We start from the raw sequence: 26,499 nt of genomic DNA on the forward strand, positions 1-26,499 counted from the left end.
TTTCCAGTAGCCAAAGTGCCCATCAGTAGATGAGTAGATAAAAAAGCTGTGGTACATTTATATAATAAAATACTACTCAGCCATTAAAAAAAAAAAAAGGAAATTGTATCTTTTGCAAAACCGTGGATGGACCTGGAGAATATTATCCTAAGTAAAATAAGCAGTCAGGGAAAGACAAATACCATATGATTTCATTTATATGTGGAATCTAATAAAAAATAAACGAACAAACAACATAGAAACAGAGTCATAGATACAAAGAACAGACTGACATCTGCCAAAGGGGTGGGTGTTGGGGGGCTGGGCACAGACAACAGTATGGTGATTACAAGAGGGAGGTTGTCTCTCTTACATACCCTGACTGGGGACCGAACCCACAACCCAGGCATGTGCCCTGACCAGGAATTGAACCAGAGACCTTTTGCTTTGCAGAATGACAACAAACCAACTGAGCCACGTGGGTCAGGATGCCAGTTTATTCTTCCTTTTCTTTACTTCTCAAATATTCAAAAAATTTAAAAAATGGGTACATATTATTTTTACAACCACATATTACTTTCATCATCACATGTATTTATGCTAATCTTATCATTATAAAAGAGACAGAATGCTTGTGAGTGGGATGAACCAATTAAATAGGATGACAGGAAAGACCTCTTTGAGGATGTAATGTGTGTTCTGAAACCCAAGCGATGAGAAGGAATCAGTTACATGGCAAACTGAGAGAAGCTTTTCTAGGCAGAAGGAGCAGAGAGTACAAGGTGAGAATAAATTTAGTATGTTCTAGGCTTTGAAAAAGGCCAGTGTGGGAAAGTGATAAGTGATAAAATTAGAGAAATTGTCAAAGGCCAGATGGTATAGGCCCATGATATGAAATTTGGGAAACTATTATAGGACCTGACATAATCTATTTTATACTTTTACAAGATCCTTCTGACCTGTATGTAAGGAATAGATTGTAAGGGGCAGGTATAGAAATCAAAAGGTGAGTTGGAAAATTATTGCAGTGGTCCAGGTGAGAAATGAGAGTGGTTTGGAGTAGGGTGTGTAGGTTGAAATGTGTCACTTAGTAGCTTTAGAGAAGAAATAATCATCATTTAGCTCTCATTTATTAAGCTCTTACTCATTAATGCTCAGCTCAGCCCTATGAGGTAGGTACAGTTATTGGCCTCACAGGAGCTTTGGAAAGGCTCAGTAATCTGTCCAAGGCCAGCTCTTGGGCTGCACAGCCAGCACCTTACCCACCCCCTGACGCTGCCACTCAGTAAGCATGGGCTCTGCTGATGGGAGTGGTAGCAGATGAACAAGAGTGAGCAGAGAGGGGTCTATACCCCACATATACCCCCCCACCCACATGTGAACTGCCTTCTGCCACTACTACTACCATGTCCACTCCTGATGGCATCTGAGGTTCCCCTATACCTGCCTGCATCAAGGTGGAGCCCCCTCAGTTTGACAGAGGATGGTTTTGAAGGTGTCACTGAGCCAGTGCATTATAGAGTCCAAACAGCTCTAAACTGGATCCTGTGCCCACTCTACGGTTAACTCAAAGTGAACTGTCACATTACGTCTCGGGGCCTCAGTTTCTCATCTTTAAAATTTGGGGCTTGGACTAGGTGCCTCCATCTTTCATACCCCAGAATTTTATGCTAATCCCTTCATTGTGTTCAGCTACATGTCATTGATATTTGAAGCTCATTGAGTATTCTTCCCATCATCTAAATTTAATTCACTTCCTTTTGATGAAATAGTTGTCTTGCATTTATCTTCTTTTTCACCAGAATGTGGGAAGGGGTCAATGCAGTAGACCATTTATAGCCAGTTATGACCCTGTTAAAAAAAGAACAAGAGGACCATATAGTAGCTAGAAAGAGCTGGAAATGAAGACCAGCAAGTGAGGGGAGATGCCCTCACTCCCCTCAAGTGGTGGTGCCAGTTGCTACTATGTCAGGGTAATGACATGCAAGAGGCAGGGTAGCCTAGACAGGTCATAGGATACAGTGACTCACATCTGTTCCCAACACTGTGTCACCCCTATTCTGCCTCTGGTGAGTTATACACTATAGAGAAACTGTGCTCGAGTATGACATAGAAATGCTTCTTTGCCCCCCCCCTTTCTTTTCTTTCTTTCTTTCTTTTTTTTTTTTGTCTCCATGGCCTTTGAACTTGCACATGCAAAGAATAACAGCTCCTGTGTGTTCTCGGCAGTTTTTAAAGATTGTTGTTTTTTTTTTCTTCTTGAATACCTGAGAGCATTCATTATTGTGCAAGATATTTCACTAGAGAATTCTTGGGCTCTAACTCTTCCTTCCTTGATGTGGAATGTTCTTCTGTAGCTATAAAAGCTATTTCAGTTGTTTTCCCAAATGATTTCTGAGAATGTTAAACTTGTGAAATATACCATGAAAAAATAAATCAGTGAAATGAGTTCTGAGGTCAAAAACTTGGGGAAAAGAGCAGAGTCTTTCCCCCCCATGAGAGATTCACAAGGCACATTCAGCTGTTTATCTTGGTTTACACAACCTTTTCATCACCTACCCCTCCTCCTCTTCCCCACATACTTGTTAACATTTTGCAAAGCTCAGAGGTTTTGTGGAACAGACTGAGCAATGCTGGTTTGTGATGTGGCTTTCTGTTTGTGATGGAATTAGTCTTAGCTTGACACCTGGTATAAGACTAGAGGTTTTATAAGATTCAGTAAAATATATATCTTTGCTTTTAACAATTATAAATTGCATGAAATATTTTACATAATAAAATTTTAAACTCACTCTAAAAGTTCATGTAGACTGAAATATGAAAAAAAAAGACCTGATTCCTAGACCCTCTAATCTAGTATCTGCTTAGTTCATTAAAAATATACACATTCATTTTTTTATTCATCAAAGATTTAGCTAGCACCTACTATGTCCCAGGCACTATTCTAGCTGCTGGAGATATATTAGTGAATTAAAAATGTCAGATTAAAATTCTTCATAGAGCTTACCTTTTAATGGAATGTACTAGTAGTACTGCAAATACAGAGGAAAAAATACAGAGTCACAAAATTATACTGAGCCTATAACCTGTCCTGAAGTTGCTGAGTGGATATATCTTTTATATCATTGTTATGTTATTGTTATATAGTTCATTTGAACTGTCATCTTAGATAAGAAAAGAAAGCTAAACCAATACAGAATGTCAACCATTTAGAAAATTGAAACTAGAGAGGACGTGAAATGAAGCCATCATCTATGGCCATGAATTTTGTTTAAAATAAGCTGGACCTTTTTTGCTTTTTTATCTGTGCATCAGACATGTGATTGCCCCTAGGAAGATTTACATACCTAAGATATTAAGACTTTCTCAGCTGCAGCAGACACATTTTTATAGGTAACAAAACAAAAACCAGTGTTGGTTATTATTAGACGACTGCAGCTGGGGAGAAAGAAGCAACAGTATCTCGCTCATTCCTCCAAAAATAATTCATTTCTGAAAAGAAAATCTTCAGAAAAATCACCTCATGAGTGCAGGCTTTAGTATTCACTGAAGAACATGGTTAAAATAAGCTCTAGGCCTTATTCACTGGTTCTTCATCTTTTCTTTTCCAGAAACCTTCTCTATGTCTACCCACAGAGGCTGAACTTTGCTAACAAACTAGCGTCTGCTCGGAACATTACAATAAAGATCCAGTTTATGTGTGGAGAGGATCCTAGCAACGCTATGCCGGTAAAGAGGGAAATAAACATTTGCCTCAGCCCAAGGTGTGCTGAACTTCCCTTGTCAGTGCGCGCAGTCACAGTCCAGGGCTCGTGAGTGTGCTGAGTATGTCTGTTCAGCACAGCGCTCCTCAGCCTGTGCAGAGGCCTTTGTGGCTCATCCAGTATTGGTCCCAACATACTGATGGGGAAATGGGGTCAGTATCAATTGTAAGCTTCTTTCCTGACTCATTCCGTAAGGAACTATGAAATTTGAAAATACAGATTATATTAGAAGACTGAAAAACACCATAAAGTCCACGCCACCCTTGCAGCATGAGAAGTAGAGAGACGGGCCCAGCGTGCCTGCTGTGTTCACTGCACTTCCAGATGTGCGCGGCAGCACACGTCGCCCAAGCCCCAGTCCACATCAAGAGATGAATGCCAAGTATGCCTAAAAATAATCAGCACATGCCATCTCAACACCTTTTGGGACTGGATGTTCATGCTGGGGCAAAATATAAATCACATAATAAATATATAATGCAGTGTTCTCTAAGGAACCCAAAATACCAGAATCTGTATTTTTTTAACCATCTGCCACAAATGGGATTGATAGCTATTCCTGTTTTCTGTAAGTCATAGACTCCAATTACTATACTTCCCTACTGATATAATTTTTTCTCATTCATTCCGCTCTTCACGTATCTCCTTTTTAAGAAAATCCTCCTAATGTCTCCTCTACCTTTCCAATACAAGATATTCTCTTGCAGTGGTGGCGGGGAGAAAATCCTAGAGGAGGACTCCCCTGATTCTCTCTGCTCTGGCTCATGGCAAGTCCCCCAGAGCTGCCAGGTATAGCTGGGCAGATCCTGAATGTAGCCAAGGTGTGCAGCCAAGGATGAGTGGCAGCCAAACTCCAGCCTGGTCTCTACTCACCAATCCCTGGGACCCAGCAAAGGGATTCCTGCATCCCTTTCCAGTAGAAAGGGCCCTTTTTCCCTTCGCCCAAAGGTGAATCCATTTGTCAAATCATGTACCATTAGAGCTGAATCAGGCCCAAGAGGTGTCTTTTCTAAATAGTACAAACCTGTGGTCAGTGAAGGTCCTGATCAGCCCAGTGACCAGGCCCGAGTCTCTGGAGGGAAAGGAGCCACAACCAGGGATCTTGAACTGAGGGCAAAATGATGTGACTTTGCGAAAAAGTACAGACCTCTAGGCAGAGAGGCAGCATGGGCAGAGCACCAGTTTTCCAGTGTCACAAACCTGTGGCCCTTGGTCACTAATACAGCCCCTTCAGGCCTCACTTTACCCTCCATAGCCAGTTCTTTTGAATCTATGTGCCTGGGCTAGTTGGAGAGCTCAGCACTCTCATTTTACAAAATATAGCTCTACAAGAACAGAGCATCCTATTGGGCTGATGATGGTTGATTTGATATGTCCAAATATGACTGTTGGTTTGGTCCTTTCTGTATTGGGGAACAGGTTATCTTTGGAAAGTCCAGTGGGCCCGAATTTCTGCAGGAAGTGTACACAGCCGTCACATACCATAATAAGTAAGTATATTTTGGTTCTCAACACATGCCAAGATTATTTTGTTATCTGTTGGCTCTTTTGGATCCCATTCTGATTCCTTCCAATGGTGTTTATAATTCAGGGACTCAGCGACAGAGGGAATTTATGTTAGTTCCATGATTCTGTGTTGAAGAGGCACACTTTTTGCCCCTAAGACTGGGAGAAGAACATATCCTCAGGAGCCTAATATTGTTTTGACTTTTCTGGAACCTTCTATTCTAGTATAATACAAAGGCGTCTTATGGTGTTAAATAAAGATATATTTCTTAACTCGCTTTGAGATACTGGAGGGGGCCAAAAACAACATCCAGCCTGCCTTTTTCTGTCTCATTGTCTTCTATACCCTACTCTTCACCTGTGCCACCACCTAGTTTATGAAAATTTAAGTTGACCAAAGGGGAAATGGAACACTTCTTATTATGTGGGTAAATTGAGTTCCAAAATAATGTTTAAATTATTCCTCACATTTTACAGGTAGAGGAGGGAAATCTGTACAGGGTTAGGCAGGCTTGGGTTTGATCCTGGCCTGATAACCTTGGCCCATTTAAGTCTTCCTCTGAGCCCATATTCCTGAGTTGGGAAGAAGAATAAATAAGTAATGTACGTGAAGCTCTTGGTAAAGTATCTGGGACTTCGTAATGCAGTAAAATCAGATATCTTTGCCGCCTGCATCATTCATTTGTTTCTCCAAAATCCTTTGATGTGCCTGTCTTTGTTCTTGGGGTAGAGATAGAAAGGGGGGTCACAGCAGGGCACTGAACCTCATACCCTTTTCAAATTCAGTTGCTGGGTTTTTCCATCATGTGGGGAAATCCTGTCTACCCGGAAGTCTTTAGCTCCTATGTAAGTGAAATGTATCTAGTGACATAACCATGGGGTCAAGGACTTCCAGCTGAGGGGCAGAATGATGTAAAATGAAAAGCAAAACACCAAGCAGACAAATTCTGAAGAACAAAGGGTCCGCTATGGTACAATTTATAGTCAGAGAAGTCACCATTCTTGCTAAAAGTTATGTGTGTGTAATGTGCTTTTGAAACAGGTCTCCTGACTTCTATGAAGAAGTGAAAATTAAGCTCCCAGCCAAGCTCACAGTAAATCACCACCTCCTGTTCACCTTCTATCATATTAGTTGTCAGCAGAAGCAAGGAGCCTCCGTAGAAACTCTCCTGGGATACTCAGTGAGTCGTTTTCAACTTGCCAATTCACACTGAAGTTTTTGGTGCATCCAAGGTCCCTGCAGAAATAAACAACTGAATTCTATTCCATTGCTTTTTCCTGTCAGAAGTAACAGAATGTGCCAAACCAGCTTATAGGACATAGCAGAGATAACTTGTCTTAGCAAATGACAAATTTCAGGAATGGAAAGCGAGTAGGAGATAGATCTTGAAAGAACACTTGTTTATTTTTTTTAGAAAAAACATTGCAGTACATAGTATTTCCAAATTTTTTTATATATGCTTCACATACAGGGTGGGCAAAAATAGGTTTACAGTTGTTCATATAGGAAACAATACAAGAATTAATAAATAATAATACAAGAATAAACCCCGTGTTTCACATACTCACAACTCTAAACCTACTCTTGCCAACCCCTGTATAAAACTAGCTCTTTTTTATTTCTCCAGGGAGCAAAACATTATTTCTTTAAAAGTTATAAAACTTAACATAAACATTGATGCTGTTCAGACACATACACACATTGGCTTTAAAGAAAAATGCTACAGCTGTGGCTCTGAAAACAGTAAATCCTTGATATTAGGATCTCAGGAGCTCTTGGATAATTTAAAATGCAAAGAACTTGACAGAAATTACTGCCAAAAAGAGTCCTGGTCAATATCTAATCATTGTTTAGTTGCGTTTGATTATTGTGAGCTAGATAAATTGCCAAAATTATATGTAGTAATAAATTCCACTTTATTCTTTACATCATCTGTTTCAGTGGCTGCCAATTCTCTTAAATGAACGTCTTCAAACAGGATCCTACTGTCTCCCAGTTGCCCTGGAAAGGCTGCCACCCAACTACTCCATGCATTCTGCAGAGGTAACCAGCAAGCTGGCCATCGGCTGTTTCTCTTCCAGCCATGGTCTAGGACCACCTTCCCAGATCCACTCCCCAGTCCCTTAAACAGGATTGGGGATGCTCGACAAGTTTCAGGGAACAGACACCTGCCAGTATATGGTGTTTCTGAGAATACATGTTTCTGATGGGACTGGAAAAACAACGGGCCCCGAAAACTCATTTATTTAGAAATCACCAATTCAGAATGTTTAGTAAATGCGGCCTGGGCCAGAGGCAGCATTACCTTGCATATCTACAAAAAGGGATTCACAGAATGATGTGTTATGAGAGAAAGGGGAGGCAAATAGAGCCCACTTGTGGTAACAGCTACTCTCAGCATGGATCCTTAAAAACGGTTCTCAGGTTAGATTCCATCCGTTTCTCCTCTGGGTCAATTGTCACCGTCCCCAGATGGACAGTGGGGTTTTCATTCCTTTGCCAGTGCCCGTGGTCTTTCCCTTCTCCTGTTTCCTGTGCTGCCTCTTGCCCAGCCGCTCTGCTGCAACGCAGCCATTAAACGGGAGCCCAGTGGACTCTCCATTCTGGCAGCACCAGCACCAGCCCTCATGGTCTCAGTCTGGTTGGCATAGGCTTTTTTTTTTTTTTTTTATTGTATTTGGTTGATTTCAGTAGGTATTATTTTGAAGAAAATCTTAGGCATTGTAGCATTTCATTTTTACAGATTTTAATATGTATTTTTAAAGATAAGGACTGTTTAACCATCCCAATACTATTGTTATACATTAAAAATTAGTACGTCCTTAATATCTTCAAATATCCAGTCAGTGATCAAATTTCCAATTATCTCATTAATGTCGTGTTTTTTTTAATAGTTGTTTGTTTGAATCAGGATCCAAATAAGGTCTATACATTGCTATTGCTTGACTTGTCTTTTAATCTGAGACTCCTTTAATCTATACAGATTCCCCACCATCTCTTTTGTGTTTTTCTTTTGTAATTTTCAAGTTGAAGAATTTCCCAGGACTTTTATTTATCCCCAACTTTAATAGTCAACTTTTCCCCCTTCTCAGACTACCCATCCCTCCTTCCTAGGCTATTCTGTTTTTCTCTTATTTCCTTTTTTCTCTGGTGAGAGATCTCTTTGCCCTGGGGGCAGTCATGTGCCTGGCTTTAGACCAAAACTGCTCTCCTCAGAACCACCTGAGTGTGCTCGTAGCCATTCCCTGATTACTCTTTATGATTTGGACATGTAGTCCCTTCTGATGACCTCAAAACCACCTTTTTATCATGCACATCCTAATTTCCTAGAACCCTCAATTACCTCCTTAATGCTGCAGAACAAACTTGGTTTTAGAGACAAATTTTTATCCAAAATCCAGATTCTGCCCCTCCCTAGTAGTGTGAACATGGATGAGTTGCTTACCCTCTTTGCGTCTCAAAGATGAATCTAACCCACACCTGCCTACAAGGCTGCTGTGAATGATAAATGAAATAACACATATCAAGCATCAAACTCTATGCTTCAGTAAATATTTCCTTTTTCATTCCTGCCCTAAGCCATCTTTGTAGATATACCCTTAGCCCCTCCTTATATCTTTTAGACATATCCTGTCCAGTACAGTTGGCACTAGTCACATGTGGCTTGTCTAAACTGGGATGAGCTCTCAGTAGAAAATACAAACCCACTTTCAAAAGGAGGAAAAAAAGAATGTAAACTATCTCGTTCATAATTTTTATATTGATTATATATCAGAACAATCTTTAGGCTCTATTGGGTTAAATGAAATAGCATGAAAATTGCTATCGCATGCACCTTTTTAATTTTTTTAATGTTGCTGCTAGAAAATTTTGTGACATGTGGCTCATGATACATTTTTTAGTGGACCATCATGCTTAAGATCATAGATGACAGACTCCAGTGTCCCCAGGAGCTGGACTCACTAATAATGAGTGCCAGCCCTGGCTGGTGTGGCTCAGTGGATTGAACACCGGCCTGGGAACCAAAGGGTCGCCAGTTTGATTCCCAGTCAGGGCATGTGACTGGGTTCCAGGCCAGGTCCCCAGTAGGGGGCGTGCAAGAGGCAACCACACATTGATGTTTCTGTCCTCTTTCTCCCTCCCTTCTCCTCTCTCTAAAAAATAAATAAATAAAATCTTCAAAAAAAAAAAAATAATGAGTGGAATTTGTTCATGCTGGAGATTGCCCACTGAAGGTCACAGCTGCTCCTCCACTCCACAAATCAGTGCCATTCTGGGATGCAAGCCCAATGTCTTCATATCTTCTAGTTCTCAAAAGAAGTTAGACAAATAGGCTTTCATGTGAAATTTTCTGACTTTCAAATGTTGGCAACTAATTCAAAAAAATTTCTAACACTGAGTCAAACAGAACTTGCCTGTGGGCTGGATCCAGCTTTGACCCCAGTTTGTGACTCTCTCTTAGACATTTCCACAAGTACCCACCCCATCCACACATCTGGCCCTTGCAAATACAGCATGCTTCCTTCCATTAAAATGCAAGAGATGCAAAATCCACACTCACGTGGTGGCTGTGGCAGGCTAGGCCGTGCTCACCCAACGCTGCCTGATGTCTCTAGAGGAAGATAATGCCTTGGGAATTTAAGACAAGAAATGGCAGCTTCAGAGCATAGAACTATAGGTACATAAATGGTATAAAAGAGTCACTTTAGTAATTAAAGCAGGAGCCTAGCAGGGCTCCTACTTAGAAACATTTTGTTAAAAGAGAATGTAATTGCAGACACTCAAAAAAGCATTAAAATTTTGTGTTGTGTAAAGATACTCCATACTTTGTCCTGACATACCTGATTAATGGGGAAATTGCCAATGTATTTCTTTATTTTAATTCCTAGCATCAATAATTTATCAATACTGTATGGGAGCTTAAAGACAGATCACTCAGTCAAACCCCTCCCTTCAACACTAGAAAATGAAGTTCCAGAGAGTTTAATTGACTTGTTAAAGTACCATATTTTGCTGTGTATAATGTGCACCCAATGTTTTGGGCCCAAACTCTCCGGGAAAAAAATCTTTCATTTTAGGTATTTAATTCAATTTTTTTATCTATTTATATTTAGATACTTGTTTTTTGTATTATAAAGGAATTTTAGCACTTATTTTTTAACATATAGGTATTGCTATTGCTTTTTAGAGTTACACTTTTAATGCATAAGCATAAATAAAAGAATTAAAAACATTTATATAGATACAGAATTAGTACTATCCATGTAGAATGTGCATCCTTATTTTTTCCTCAAAAATATGGGCAAAAAATTATGCATTATACACAGCAAAATATAATAACTAGGTTCAGTGCAGAACTGAGCTTGAACCCAGAGCTTCTAACCCCAAGGCCAGTTCTATTCATTTCCAAGGAGTTTTCTGTTTGTGTAACCCTGACATTTATAGCCAAGTTTCTTTGCTCTGCTTGTTAGTAATCAGAAAAGGGGATTGAATTGTTATCTTTATTTTTTTCCCTCTAACACAGAAAGTCCCTATACAGAATCCTCCCATTAAGTGGGCTGAAGGACATAAGGGAGTATTTAATATTGAAGTGCAAGCTGTTTCTTCTGTTCACACCCAGGTAAGGAACATGAACGTCCACTTCATGTCAGAGCCAGAAGGCTGATAACGAAGGTGGGGGTACAGCAGGGAACCTTCTAAGGACAGTCCAGTAAAAGACCAATGCAAAGCTTTGTGCATGGATGAAACAAAAATAACCTTTAGTTCTTTATGGGGACTTACAAGCCTGTTCAAGTTTAAATGTTGTTTAAATGGGATGACCTTATAAAGAGGTTGAACAACTAAATGAAGTAACCCAGTCCCTGCACTGCTGGCTGAGAAAGTGTGTGGGGAGGCTTCATTTGAAGTCCCTATCTCATTCCCCTCTGTAATTCTGCCATGTCACCCGCCTTTTGTTCCCCGCTTCTACATTCCCTCCTTTTCCTGCCACTGTTCGAGTTTTGCACCTATGTAGACCCCTTTTTGGCTGTGTATGCTTACCTGTTGTGCTTCCCCCTGCTTACAGAACATGTCAGAGTCCAAACTGTTTTTTTCTTCAGTTAATAATTATCAAGAGGTTTTATTTTTTGCACACCATTCTACAACATAGTTCACAACCTTATTCCTAAACCATAGGATGAGAGGTTCTGCATATAAGGAACCTCTTATATGTGATTGTGTTTATGCATCCGCTGGTGAGTCTTGACGGTATAAAATATAAAAATTATGTATCCACTGGTAAGACCCATGAGGCCTGCTGTCTGCCTTCCAGGACAACCACCTGGAGAAGTTCTTCACTCTCTGCCACTCCTTGGAGAGCCAGGTGACCTTCCCCATCCGCGTGCTGGACCAGAAGATCACTGAGACAGCGCTGGAACATGAGCTGAAGCTCAGCCTCATCTGCCTCAACTCCTCCCGCCTGGAGCCCCTCGTGCTCTTCCTGCACCTGGTGCTGGACAAGCTCTTCCAGCTGTCCGTGCAGCCCATGGTCATTGCCGGCCAGACGGGTAGGAGGCCCTGGGGCTGGGGAGGGGCAGGCAGCCTTGTGTTAGGAAACATGATTTTCCAGAAATCCTGGGAACAGCAACAGTGTGATTTTCCTTTCGGTTGATGCTGAGAGTCCAAGGGAGGCTAAATCCAATACTACTTTTGGACTCCCCCTGGATGTTAAAAAAAAATTAAGAGTGAATGCTTAATATCATAGTTTTTAAAATAAATTTATTGAATGATGAGAGGTAGTCTTTCAAATTCCATTCCTGGTAGTTGATGTATTTCTTGTACTTCTAAGATATTTTTATTTTCTTGACCAACATGGAAATATAATGTTTAAAAAGAATAAGACACTTCATTGAATGGAAGGAAGGGAATTCTAAATTGAAATGCAATGTGATCACTTTTTTACATTGAGATGTAATGAACATACTGTAAAATTCATTTAGGTGTACAATCCTGTGGTTTTTAATATATTCACAAGGTTGTGCAACTGCCACTACTATCTAATTCCAGAATATTCGCATCAACCCCAAATGGAATCCCATACTTCTTAGCAGTCACTCCCCATGCACAGGAACCACTCATTTGTTTTCTGACTTACAGTATATTTTAAATGCTTGCTTTTAACAAATTAACATTAAATACGATGTGTAAAAACTTCCTTCAGAAATAATGTCATGTAAGGCATGGGTCCCGTCGTTCTCCTGACTCCTACAGGGGCAGGCTGGCTGCTGTGGGGCATTTTTGTCTGACGCTGTTTTCAGCTGGGCTTATATTATCCTGTGCTACTGAGTCTAGTGGATGTCTTTTTGGTACCGTCTGTGCTCCCGGTACTGAGCTAACAGTTGTAGACTTCGCAATAATAACTAAGAGCCTATCTGACCTCAGAGGACCTACAATATAGTGAAGAGCAGCAGCACAAGACAAGAATCCTCAAAAGGACACAGCTAGATATTGGGGGGAGAAGAGGCATTAAAACATCCATTTGGGAGGATGAAGGAGGCTCCTGGGAGGAAGAGTGTTTGATATGACCTTGAAGGAGAGGAAGAGAGAAAGCAGCCAAAATGGGGACAGTGAAATGAGAGTGACAAAAGCAGAGAACCAGAAAAGCACGGGGGTGTGAAGAAAGAAACCAATAGCACAGCTGGGTTATGGGATATGAGTAAATTGGTGGTGCGAGTGGGCCAAAGGGGTGCTTGCTGAACCTGCAGGCCAGGGAAGAGCGTGTCTTCTTAATCCCTTGGTTTGCACTGTATCCTGGGATGTGTCTTTTGTAGAGTAGACATCCTGTGTTGTAGGCCTACACTTCATACATGCAGCTGTCGCCTCCCCAGCTAGATTCCTGCAAAGCAGTGACCTCTACCCCACCCCTAGCTTTCTTTCTATGCTCCCACTTAGGTGGCACACTGCTTTGTATGTTTCAGTTATTTAATGTAGACTTGTGTATTTGACAAAATGTTCATTGATACAATTTGAGCCTCTTCTCCATAGCTAGTTGCTGCCTGGTCACGTGGGGACAACAGTGTTAGAACAGGCAGAATAAGCAGATGCATTTAGACTGCAAGCATTTATTCAGACCTGCCTGTGTCTGGCACTATGGAAGGCACAGTGGGGGAGACAAGATAGTATGAAAAATGCACTTTGCCTTGGAAGGGCTTCCAGCCTGCTGAGGAAGACAGGATTTTCCACTGGAAACAGCCAAAGAACCTTCTGATTTGGTGTCACTTAAAACCTGTACTGAGTGGTATTAAAGGCTTTGTGGAGGAGATGGGATTGTGCTGAGCATTAACGGTTGGTGTGGTTTTGCAGGCAGGAGAAAGAGGGCTTTCTAGGTGAGGACAACAGAGTCAGCGAAATCGCAGAGAGGACAAAGAGCCGCTGTGATGGGGATAATACAATCAGTGCCTCCTTTTAGGGGAAGTTGAGTTTGAGCAGGAAAGGGTCCAAGGTTGGATAAGTAGAGTGGAGCCAGACTGTGGAGGGCTGAGCTCCCAAACAAGAGTGGCTATGGTAAACCAACTCTTTGTAAAGTTCCAGTAAGGAATGACGTCATATTCATACACTTTAAGATTAATCTGTACATCAAGATGCAGCAGTTCATCTCAAACCGTAGTGTGCACGAGAATCGTCTGAGCATCTTGTTAAAATGCAGGTCCTGGCTTAGTGGGTCTGGGGAGGGACCTGAGATTCTGCATTTCTAACAGGCTCCCAGGTGATGCTGACAACATCAGCGTAGACCTCAGTGAGTAGCACCAGTTCACATCATGCTTTAGAGACAGGAGAGTGTCGGGACAGCCTCATCCTTGTCATAAAATACCACAGTGCTGGTGGGAGGAGGAAAATGAGGGAGGAAATGCGAAGTCATTGGCATTACGCAGAGCCAGCAAGCTGAAGCTTCCTAAAGCACTCCCTCTGCCTCAGGCCACCATCTTGACCAACCTGGTTCCCTTGGTCAGTGGGCAGGGCTCCCTGTCACGGCCCTGGAGAGCGATGTACCTTGGTCGCATTAAGGACCAACTGTGAAGCTGCCCATTTTTCATCTTGGTTCCTCAGCCAACTTCTCCCAGTTTGCCTTCGAGTCCGTGGTGGCCATTGCCAACAGCCTGCACAATAGCAAGGACCTGAGCAAAGACCAGCACGGGAGGAACTGCCTGCTGGCCTCCTACGTGCACTACGTCTTCCGCCTGCCGGAGCTGCAGAGGGACTTGCCCAAGTCCGGTAGTGTTGCCTTGAGGGTGGGAGTCTGGCGGGCCGGGCCCTCTCACCCCACCCTGCCCCTCCACCACATCATGCAAATTAAATAAAAAGCGCAAAAGTTAAATTATATTTTTCAGAATGACACAAAAGTGGCATGAATATTAAAATGAAAAGCTTTCTTCTAGATTTTTCTCTTGCTTTCTTTCTGCCTCTATCCCTCTTTATACTCTAAGCACTTATTTTTTTCTGCCTTTTTGATAATCACTCACTGGTCTTTACCCAGTTGGTAACTTCTGATTCAGTTAGGATCTCTTTCTTAAAATATGGTGAAATGACAGCAGAAGCCTAAGATTCTGGGATAATAAAATAATAAGAAGAAAATAATATATATTTGATAGTAGTGGTAAGCAGTGATTCCTAAATTTTTCATGATGAAAAATTAAATCCCTTTTCTCATTTCCCCCAAACTACACTTTTTAAATTAAAAAAAAAATTCATTTCTCTTAATTATTTACATAGGTAATAATCAAACAGAACTTCTGGTCTGCATGATACAAAAGGTACCATCAATGAGTTTACAAAGTCCTAGGCCCTAACAAAGAGACATGGAATTTTTATTAGTCCATGCAACCTCATTTCAAGTAAACTTGCAGTTTCAATTGAGTTTTTAAAAATACTAGTAATATATCATAGACTCACAGAATCGCTTTTGAAGACAATACTTAAAAGCATATGACATCGATATATAGTACACACTTATTCTCATGAGGTTCAGATAATACCTTAGATTCTGAAATCTCAGAGAACCTTACTGTATCACTGCAAAGTTGTCATCATTTAAATATTAATTTAAAAAGGCCCACATTTGCGGCTTGTCTGGAGAAATCAGAAGCTCTGTCACCCAGATGGCAAGCTCCCCTGGCAGTAAGGGGCTGGAGCCGGGCAGCATTCACCACAGGCCTCACCACTCCCTTCTGCCGTACTTCCTGCCACCCGTCTTGCCTCCCTGGCCTCCCCTAGGCGTTTGATCATAAGACTCTAATTCCAAGCCCTAATCCAGTGGGTTTCCATCCCGCTGTCCATCCTATCCCTCTTCAGTTCCTTCTCAAGCCCGGCAAGTGACTCTGACCCCCTTTCTGTTGACATGTCTGTACCTGACGGGGCGCAGGCGGCCCCACTGCGCTCCCTGACCCTCGCTACCACACATATGGACGCACGTCTGCTGCTGCTGTGAGTTCGAAGCTGCTGCAGGCCCGGGTGATGAGCAGCAGTAATCCAGACCTTGCGGGGACACACTCTCCAGCAGACGAGGAAGTTAAGAACATTATGTCTTCAAAGGTAGGGAAGATGTCAAACCCTGGAAAGTGATGCAGGCTTTTTTTTATTTTTAACTAACTCTTGGAGGAATAACATAAAATCGACCACTACTGCTGCCCACAGTGTTGGTCAAATGCCTTCATACTCAGCTTTAGAGTTATTAATATTCTTTTCTTTGAAGTGATTGAGGTCATTCTGAAAGATGTAGAGGCAAGACTGGCATTTGAAGATCTGCTCAGTTAGTTCTCTCTGGTGGGAATTTTTTAAGGCATAGCTGGTTTAACCACAGGACCCAATGAATATCATGCATTTTATTTTCAAGGAAAGACATTTAACTTTTTTTTTTTGATGCCTAGAAAGGTTACCTTTATTTTGTTTTGATTTTTCGTATTTGCCTTTTGCATTTATTAGCATCTATTGATTGATTATCCCATACAATAATCCCAAAGAGCACATCCATATTTTATAAACAGATAAAACCTGAGATCCTGAGAGGTTTGCCCTATGTTGTGAATTGCCCTATATTTTGTTCCCTGCCATGAACTTGTTGCTTTTTCTTGATAAACTTTTTATAATTTTATAACAGTTTTAGATTTATAGAGTTACCGTGAGTGTAATATAGAATGTTTTTTGTATACCACATACCCAGTTTTCCTGTCCATTATAATGGTACCTTTGTCACAATTAATGGACCAATATCGATATGTTATCTTTGGTAACTAAAGGTCATATTTTCTCAGCTTTTCCCTAACATCCTTTTTGTGTTCCAGGATCCCATCCAAGATCCTGGAGTAATATTATATTTTGTAGTCATATCTTTTTAGGCTCCACCTGGTTGTGACAATTTCGTAGACTTTCCTTGTTTTAAGATGATCTTGATGTTTTGAGGAGTACTGGTCAGATATTTTGTAGAATATCCCTCATTTGAAGTTTTTAAAAATTGTGATATAATTTACATACTATAAAATACACCCTTTCAAAGTATATAATTCAGTGGGTTTTTTCCCCATGAAACTACCATGAATTCTTAGTCTGAATTATTAAAAATTAAATTATATAAACTGGTAATGCAATAAGTTATATTGAAAACAAAGCTAACCTAAATGCAGCGTGGTGTCCTGGACTGTATCTTCGAACAGAAACAGGGTATTAATGGAAAAGCTTGTGAAATCCAAATAAAGGCTGTGGTTTAGTTAATAGTTATGTGCCAATGATAACTTCTTAGTTTTGACACACATACCATAGTTAAGCAAGACATTAACATTATCAGAATCTGGGAGAAGTGTGCATTAGAACCCTCTGTACCACCTTCGCAATTTGCCCGAAAATCTAAATTGTTCCACTTTAAAAAGCTTATCCCCTCCTAATTATTCTGTTACATTTTACTATTATCTATGTTCTTGAGGTTATTTAAGTCTATTCCATCTGTTTTGTGGAAAGAGTATATAATGGTTTACTACTTCACATCTCTTCTCAATGTTATGCTCAGTGACATCATAACTTGAAATAAGCTATGATGGGAGAAGTCACAGCACAGAAATTGGCAGGTGCTATAATTCAGTCCCCATCCCTCACCTCACCCCTGAGAGCTGGTTGTTAAACATGTGCCGGTACTCCATGGTTCAGGCTCATACCTAAGGTCCCTTTAAACAATATCATTTTCTGATTGCCCAGGGGAGAAATGATCTACAGTTATCGTTGATAGCCTTAATAATAATAGCCTTATTTAATAAAAATGAAAATATTAAATTTCTATGTGGACTCGGTTAAGAATTTTCTAACTGTTTTGTAGCAAGGGGATAAAAGTTTGTCCATGTGGTTTTGGACCATTTCTTAACCAGTGTTTGGGAGGTGAAGCACAGTACCATACTAACCCACAGGGAGGCACTGTTCCCTCACATTTTTTCTGCTCTCCCGCTAATGTCACAGACTGACACTGTTGAAGGGACTGCTAAGCACACCCCCTGGTACTTAACTAGGTTTTACTATAGGTGAAGTAGGGTTACGAATAACTTTACCTTCTTTGCTTTGTGTTATATTTATGTACGACAATTGTTTTACCTTTGCAACGAGAGTAAAGGTAAGAAATACATTTAAAAAATATATTTTGAGGTTGTGATTTCCAGGCCACGGGCTCATCTTCCCAGTGCACCACTGTCAGTTGTCCGTTAAGTCGTGGTTTGTGTATTTCAGGTGGCTGATCGCAGCTGCAACCGGATGTCTTACTATGGCTCTGGCAATAATGATGTTCCGAGTGCAAGCGGGACCCCAAGGGCAGCCAGCAAAAAGGTACTGAGCTGCGCAGTGTGAGGGCAATATCTGCTGGTTCCCACCCTTCACACACACACCCATACATACACTAGACATTGGAGCCCTGTCCCTCATTTTTTGTAATTACCTAATAACTCAGTGGTTCTTCAACTTACCAAGTATCAGATGTACCTGGGTGGTTTGTTAAAACTGATTGCTGGACCCTATCCCCAGGGTTTCTGATTTAAAAGATCTAAAGTGGGGTACAAGAATTCACATTTCTAATAAGCCCTTAGCTGATGCTGGTCCAGGGACCACACTTTGAGAACCACTGCATTAGCTTTTTTTTTTTTTTTTTTTTTTTTTGGTTGAAGGTGAGCTGGGGACAATTCATCCTCAACAAAAGTGAATGGAAATAATTAGGTATCATTTATTTTAATATTACAGATATCAAAGAAATATGAAATGCTTCCTCGTAATTCTTCCTAATCAACACCTTGTATGAGTTCAGAGACTTTACAAGCAGTTAAACTGCTCACCAGACCCCCGTCCGTTCACAGAATCCCCCCGTCAGAGTCACTGCCTGTGTGGTCTACGAGGTGGCAGGGTAAAAAAAGCTGTCTCTCCCAAATTTTCTTCTCCGCCACACACCCGAGTTCCGCCATTACAGGAGCTCCTTAAGTTAAGGTCTTGAGCGTATTTGAAGACCTCTGTTACGATGGGAGCCATTTGCAACGGCTGATACCTCGGGACAACGTGTATTAAACAGGGAGGGAAGAGGCGAGTCTCGGGATAGCTCCCTTGAGAGGAGGTGAGGGGAAAATCCAGCGCACAGAGGCCATGCGGGGCTGCACGCTGCTGTCATCCAGGCAGCGTAAATCGGGGGAGAGGTACCAGGAGGTAATTGTAAAAGAAGTGAAAGAAGTTATGGGTACGTGCTCAAAGTAAATTTTTCAGTCACTCTAAAACTTAGCTTTGTGCTTTGCACTGACTGGTTACGGGTACCGTTTTCCTGCTTAAAACCATGTTTTTTTTTTCTACAGCCTGACGACCTCAAGGCAGGGCCTGATTTCTTCCAGGGACAGTCATTATTTAGTTTTGCAATTACTTTGTTTTAACTTGGTTTCTGGTCATCTCAGTGACCAGAAGAAATCATTTTATTTCAGAGGGAAGCTTAGCCAATGTGTTTCCTTCCTAGCTGAGCAAACAGGGTTTAGCTGCTTGGCCATTGTCTGTAACCTCCGGAGCAAAGCATTCTTGTAATAAGCATAAATTACTTTAATAAGCAGTTTGTCCTTCTCTAATCTCTTCTTGTCATAAGACTGGCAATCAAATTGACCCATTTTCCAGAGGTTATATTGGAAGCTGGTAGAGCATTGTGTCTCCTGCAGTGGGAAGATCCATGTGTATTTAAGTGACACCATGTGCACGCTGAGACCCCCTACTAGATTAACACTCAACCTCCTTCCTCTCCCAGATGGGAAAACTTAAGACTCCCAGCAGCAAACGAGTGTATTAACTTGTATGACAATTAAAAAGGCTTGACTCATCTGGGAGGATGAAGTGGAACCCACTAAGAAGCTTCAGTATTGCCCACTCATTACCAGGACCAGTTTGGGGGTATAAATAGTTAGAATCTCAAGACATCCACATACAGATTTTCCATCTGTCCCCTTTTAGTTTAGCTGAGTAACTGTCAAATTTTAATATACATGAGAATTAGTAAATTGGGTTGCATGCATATTATACATTGTGGGTAATTCAAAGGTTGGTTAAGGGCAATCTTTGCTACAATCAGTTTTTGTTTTAGACGTTGAATTTAAAACATATAGTACCTTCCACAGAAGTCAGCAAGCATCCTAGGGTCGGGTATTAGGATGGTCAAATAGTTTTGGCTTTCTTGCCCACAAAACAATTGAAAAGTTAGTTTATCTGCTTTTATTCTATGTTTTGTGGCCATTAGATAAATGAAATCCACAGAAAATGCCCATTTTTGTCATGAGTTAGGGTGACCAACTGTCCCAGTTTTCCCAGGACCAAGAGGGGGGAGTCTCTGGGATGCAAGACCTTTATTTTAAGACCAAGACAGTCTCACCCTGGCTGGTGTGGCTCAAAGGATTGAGTGCTGGCCTGCGAACCAAAGGGTCACCAGTTCAATTCCCAGTCAGGGCACATGCCTGGGTTGCAGGCCAGGGCCCCAGTAGGGGGTGCATGAGAGGCAACCACACACTCTCCCTCTCTTTGTTCTCTCCCTTCCCCTCTCTCTAAAAATAAATAAATAAAATCTTAAAAAAAAAAAAAAAAAAAGACCAAGACAGTCTCAGGCCAACTGAGATGAGTTGGTTGCCCCACCTTTAGTCTCAATCAAAACTGTTGTCAAGAGCATTAACAAGTAGCCAGATAGAGCAGGGAATGGGAAAGATACAAAAGGTGTAAAAATTACCATCTGCTGCATTTGCTATCGAGCAGTTGGATGACTGGAAGGGAAGTGCAGACATAAAGTGGAGCTGGGGATTTGAAAGCATCTGACTCTGGGATGTCGGAGTTTAGAAGTTGTGAGTTCAGGCTGCTACCACTATACCTTTTAATGCAGAAGATCTGCTTGTAAACTTAAGCCATCACGTTTCCCACAAAGCTGTAGTGTGATAGAAAAACTAGAACTGTCCCACTGGAGGGGAGTTTACATACCATCTAGTCACTGGTTCTCGAATAGAGGTCCCCAGCAGGAACGAGTTAGACACCAAATTCTCAGGTCCTGCCCCAGATGTACTGAATCCGAATCCAAACCCCTGGGTGTGGGCCCAGCAGTCTGGGGCCTCACAAGCGCTCTGAATACCCTGATGCACATTTAAGCTTGAGAACCATTGCTACCAACCAACAACAGATTTTATGGGTGGGAAAACTGAGGGTTTGCTGCGGGATCTGAAGGAGGACCACGGACAGCCCCCGTGCTGCCTGCTGCCCCAGAAAGCAGGTCCCCTCCTCTGCCGAGGCCCATCCTTCACACCGAGCTCTCCAGTGTGATACGGCCGCTGGCTGGCCGTCTCCTACCTGCTCCAATGTCCTCCCCGCTCAGGCTGACCTTGCCATCCATTTGTGGCCTAGAACATCTAGGACACGCATGTCAGTAACTAACAAGCTCTTACAATTGTGACAAAAAGAAAAGAGGTGTTGGGATTAAAGCATTTGTCCTCACAGACTGTCATGACATGAACGTGGTTTGTTGTGTATGTGTGTCATCTAGCATTTCCATGAGGAGCTTGCCCTGCAGATGGTGGTCAGCACTGGAATGGTGAGAGAAACAGTCTTCAAGTACGCCTGGTTCTTCTTCGAGCTTCTGGTGAGATTCTTGCATGTTTATATCTGTGCTCAGTAGGGCATGAAAAGCCTGTTGCGGAAAGGCAATGGAGTGTTCCATATTGGGAACGGACATTTTGTCCACTGAGTTGCTCCTGCTGAAAACCTGGGATCATGACTTAAAACCTTGCTCTCTTTCACCTCTCCGCCCTTCTTCCACCAAATCTTGTGGATTCTCTACCTCCTACACCGAGGTTCTCATCATCTTCATCACCCGCCACCCGGCCGAGCCACCCTCATCTCTCAGGTGCCTCTTGCAGAAACTTCCTCTTTGACCCGCCTGCATGCAATTTTGCCCTCGCCACCCGTTCTCCACAGAGCTCCCAATATTAAGCAGATAATGTCACTCTCTTATTTAAAACCCTTCGGTGATTTTCAGAGTACGGGAAATAAAGCACACTTTCTTGTCGTGGCCCACAAAGCCCTCATGGGACTCTGTTTACCTCCATCTCTAACCAACTCGTCTCATGCCTTACCCCATTCAACCACATTGTTCCCCTTTTGGTTCTTTGAAGATGCCAAGGCCTTTTGAGCCTCAAAAGTCTTTTCCAAATTCTCTCTCCCCTCTCCACCTTTCATCCCTCCCATGCACATACTTTTCTGGTTCTTCTCTTTAGGTTTCAGCTTAAATGACACCACCTCCAGAGGCCTTGTCTGACTACCTGTTACTGTAATATGTCTTCCACTCTATTTGTCTCCTGTTAAACACCTTATTTCCCTTCTAGCACTTATCACAATTTATGATTGGTTTCCTGTCTTTTGTATTAGATTTCTAGGCTTCAAATTTATCTTCCCAATTATCCTACCTCTAGCCCCAGCACACATCTTAGTATCATACAAGCACCAACTAATATTTGTTGGGAAAAAAATGAAACTTGTAAAGTTGTTTACCCTACAACTTCTATCAGTTTTCTAGCAGAAAAGCAAAAGTACAATGTAGTCCTTACATTTAAAATAAAGAGAATAATAATAAACCTATATTTTGTTTAATCGTTACTAGAAATGAAAAGATTTTTACCATAAAGTCAATAAGAATAACTTTTGTTGATAAATGGAAATGCATTATGAAATGATGTTAAATGAAAAAGGCATGAAAGAGCAGACACGAACCACATAAAAATGTGCAATCAGCAGAATAAGAATTAGGAGTGGGTTCGTATTTAGTGATAGAGTTAGCTTTATATTGACCAGGTTCCTTCTCTTGTGACATTAACTGGATAATTTTTTGATTAGAGAGAGATGGTAAAGTTTTCACTTGGGCTCTAATTTATCTATGTATGTTCAAGCCTAATAAAAATGAGACACTACTGAACAACAGCACATAGAGAACAAGAAGGTCAAAGGAAACAAAAATAAAACACACACTGAGGTGGAAATGGGAAGTGGTATGCAATAGGGTTAAAAAAAACAAACAAACAACTCTGCTTTTGCTAGAGAAGTGTATTTTCAATACTCAGTCTCAAATCCCAGCAACAGAATCACCTGGGGGTGCTTAGCAAAAATAAAGCAGTTTCCTGAGACTCTCCCTAGAACTACTGAATGCAAAGAGGAGGAGTAGAAGCCAGCATTGTACATTAACCTGTCTTCCTAGGTGACTTCTAAGAACACTGAAGATCTATAGTCCCCGCCACCTCTGCTCTGAGGCCTAAACAAGCTAAGGATCTTTATACCAAGCCAGAGCCAGCATTTTGCATTCTAAAAGCCAGGCTGAGGAAGGGGGTGGCTGCAGCTCGCAGGTCTCAGAGCAACAAATTTAGCAGTGACATAAGAGCTCTGTGTTCTGGCAGCAAGTAAACTGGCCATTAAACTTTTTCTTGAGGCATGAGATGTATCAAAATCAACATTTCATGCCCTGTACATCCTGCTTCTACTCACCCATCCCACCCACCATCACATTTCTCCATAAAGAAGATTCTCATGGGCCATCATCCTTGTATAGATAATGCATACACTGATCTCAAACTGAATTCATCTGTCATACTGCAAGATTTTTTAAAAAGCAAGAAGCAAAAACTAAATTCAATGTTGTAGAATATCAGGGTAAAAAATCCTTCAAAGGAAAGTGGTATCTCAATATAAAGATGTATTGTCATTTACTCACATACATGCACGCATACATACATACACACACTTCACCTAATCATTCCTAAAAATTATCTAATAGTTATGTATTATAAGCACTACAGCTGTTACACTGGAGAACGGAACTCTTAGGATATTAGCCCTCAAACTGTGATATGTGAGGGTTCCGGGAGGAGCCCTAGGGCCTCCTTACCATGTCCTTGTAACGTCAGTGAAGCCCTGTGAGAGAGCAGCCCTGAGGATTATCCCCATTGCACATGCAGGGCCAAAAAGCTAAGCGGGGGATTGCCCAGGCCTCTCAGCCAGGAAGAGGTGGAGCCTCAATTCTGCAACGCTCTCTTCCAGGTTCTATTTCTCTGGCATTTGCCTCTCCTTGGAAGGTCAGAGCGACAAAACGTACTGACCATGTGCAGAAGTCAGCTTTAATGCAGTGCTGCAATTACTATTCCACTCCCAATGAGAATGAACTCAGCAGTGCTAGGCCACTCCACATGGCAGCCTGGAACTCTCTGATGATGGCACATTGGCATTCTGTGTGTGCAGGACAATGGCGGTATCCTTCGTCTAATTCTACTAATAGCTGGCATCCCCCAAGAAAGGAAAATGATGGCTTCAAAAATATGTCATCCATTTTACTGTTGTGCCAGGCACCATTTTAAGTGTTATCTCATTTAATCCTCAAACAACCTTGAAGCAGGAGTTTTCGGTCATCCCCAATTTACGGATGGTGTCTGGGGAAGGGTGGTGGCCATAGGAGGAGTCCCCAGGTCCACCCAGGGCTTCATCAGCGCCGCTTTGCTTCCCCTTGCTGCAGGGAGCTAAGAACTATGAAAAGGTGAAAATTGCTTTTGATCTCGCACATTTACTTACTGGGACTTGGTGGGCCCAAGAGAGAAAGCAAAAGTAAAGCTGATAGTTCTTTTTCCCTCTAAGAATCCTGTATGCGAAACAGATGCAACAGTTAAAAAGAAAGCTCTTGGCAATCTGAGCATGTAGAGGGGCTTGGTCAGCATGCCAACCCAAGACACCATCACCCAGGACTCTGCATGTTATCACCTAAGTCTTTCAGGGTCCTGACAGGAAAGCGTTGACGTTACTCAAAAGGGTTAACTGAAAAGCACTTATTGGAGGTATTTTCCCAGGGCGAACATGAGGTTACAGAAGCAGATGAGGGTTGGTGAGGCACCCACAGAGCAACAAGTGCTGGAAGCTGTTATTCCAGCTCTAAGGAAGCAAGGATAGGGAACACTGTAACGGGGGCCCAGAGAAAGAAAGCTAAGGCAGAGGAAAAGGTCCCCATGACAGAAGCTGGAGTCTTAGAGAAATGTTGCTACTGCCAGGAACCATGCTGTGGCAGGGATGGGGGCAGTGGAGTGGCTAAATACCAGGACCTCTCCATTCTCACACCCATGGATCCCTTGCTGGTGGCTCCATTGGCCAGCCTCAGCCAGAAGCCCAAGAAGGCCTGTGAGATGTAGTCCATGGAGATCAGCTTCTCAGTGTGCAGAGAGAGGCAGAGAAGGGCAAGAAATGGATCTCATGCAGGGGTCCCCAACCCCCGGGCTGCAGACCAGTACCAGTCGGTGGCCCATTAGGAACCAGGCCACACAGCAGGAGGTGAGCGGCAGGGGAGCCAGTGAAGCTTTGCTGGCGTTACCACATGAGCTCCGCCTCCTGTCCCCCCTTATTGCATACCCTAACCGCATCCATGGGAAAATTGTCTTCCATGAAACCGGTGCCTGCCAAAAAGGTTTGGGACCACTAATCTAAGAGGTATGGTGGAGACAAATGGAAAATGTCCGCCCCAGCCGGAACTTTATAAGGAAACTGATCTCAGACTCAGACAGGGCACCCAGTCCTCCATGCAATGTTTGTGCATTTGCTTTATGCACGCCCAAAAAGTTATTTAAAAACCAAGATAGGCCCTGGCTGGGTGTCTCAGTTGGTTGGAGTATCGTCCCGCATAGCAAAAGGTTATGGGTTTGATTCCCAGTCAGGACATATACCTAAGTTGTCAGTTTGATCTCTGATTGGGGTGCATATGGGAAGCAACTGATCAATGTTTCTCACATCAATGCTCTCTCGCTCTCTCTCTTTCTTTCTCTCTCGATCTCTTTCTTTCTCTTTCTCTTCCTCTCTCTCTAAAACCAATAAACATATCCTCAGGTAAGGATTAAAGATAGTAACAGTGATGATGATGATGATGGTAAACCAAGACAGTTTTATTTTGCCCAAGAATCTTGACAAGAAAGAAAGACAGCCTTCTTGAACTTAGTCGACAGCCTGGGAGGCTTTATACTTTTCGGTTATGTTCATGCCCAAGCAGTAATGAGCAACCACTTTGGCAGTAGAGATGTTGAACACACTCCTTTTGTGAGTTTCACACTTGCTAATGAATCAATCCCTGTGCTTCTATAAACCTCTGAGCCAGACTTTGAGAACCCAGTGGTAATGAACTTCTCGGGACATGAACTTCTGCACCAAGGTGTTCTTTAGAGGTACCCTGCTTTAGAATGGGTCACAAAGGCCAACAGAGGGGGAAATATTTTCTTACCTTACCTCACCCTACAAATAATGGGCCAAGCATCCACTAATATTTCTACTGGGTGCTCCTCCCTAGAGATACAAAGGACACAGTAGCTGGCAAGTTGCTGATGGTCTGGAAGGAGGCCATTGGTTGGAAGTACGGTATTGTGAGAATTATTTATTTGGCTGTAGAATGGCCAGGCTCAGCAGGCAGGAGCCAAATACCACAGTAAGCTCTAAAAGCCTGATGCTGGGTAGGGTAGCCAGCAGAGGATCAGGAATAGGGTAGCATCAAACAAAGAGGCCTTGTCTTCCGAGGTCCTTTGTTAGCATAATGATAGACACCGCTGTCAGACAAAAATGGAGTCCAGTTCCCTCCCCTCATTAGGTCCTCTCACCAAGTGTGTGAGACCCTGAGGTACAGACATGTCCATGTGTGCTGACCCAAGAAGAACTTCACGTCGAAGAGAAACCATGTTCTGACACTTG

General features: G+C 42.2%; 1 protein-coding gene across 1 annotated transcript in view; it reads left to right on the plus strand.

Annotated features, from left to right (window-relative positions):
- The window catches only part of DOCK8 (dedicator of cytokinesis 8), a 209,465-nt gene that overhangs the window by 125,988 nt on the left and 56,978 nt on the right, over window positions 1-26,499 (plus strand). The window contains exons 15-24 of the mRNA XM_054583056.1: window positions 3,591-3,708; window positions 5,163-5,233; window positions 6,292-6,430; window positions 7,192-7,293; window positions 10,775-10,870; window positions 11,561-11,795; window positions 14,335-14,499; window positions 15,647-15,816; window positions 17,989-18,084; window positions 21,290-21,385. Of these exons, the coding sequence (XP_054439031.1) occupies window positions 3,591-3,708; window positions 5,163-5,233; window positions 6,292-6,430; window positions 7,192-7,293; window positions 10,775-10,870; window positions 11,561-11,795; window positions 14,335-14,499; window positions 15,647-15,816; window positions 17,989-18,084; window positions 21,290-21,385 (1,288 nt within the window). The remainder of the gene's footprint in view (window positions 1-3,590; window positions 3,709-5,162; window positions 5,234-6,291; window positions 6,431-7,191; window positions 7,294-10,774; window positions 10,871-11,560; window positions 11,796-14,334; window positions 14,500-15,646; window positions 15,817-17,988; window positions 18,085-21,289; window positions 21,386-26,499) is intronic.

The sequence above is a fragment of the Pteronotus mesoamericanus genome, unplaced genomic scaffold, assembly GCF_021234165.1.
Source record: "Pteronotus mesoamericanus isolate MK-2021 breed Mesoamerican mustached bat unplaced genomic scaffold, CSHL_Meso_final contig_73, whole genome shotgun sequence".
Taxonomy (NCBI): domain Eukaryota; kingdom Metazoa; phylum Chordata; class Mammalia; order Chiroptera; family Mormoopidae; genus Pteronotus; species Pteronotus mesoamericanus.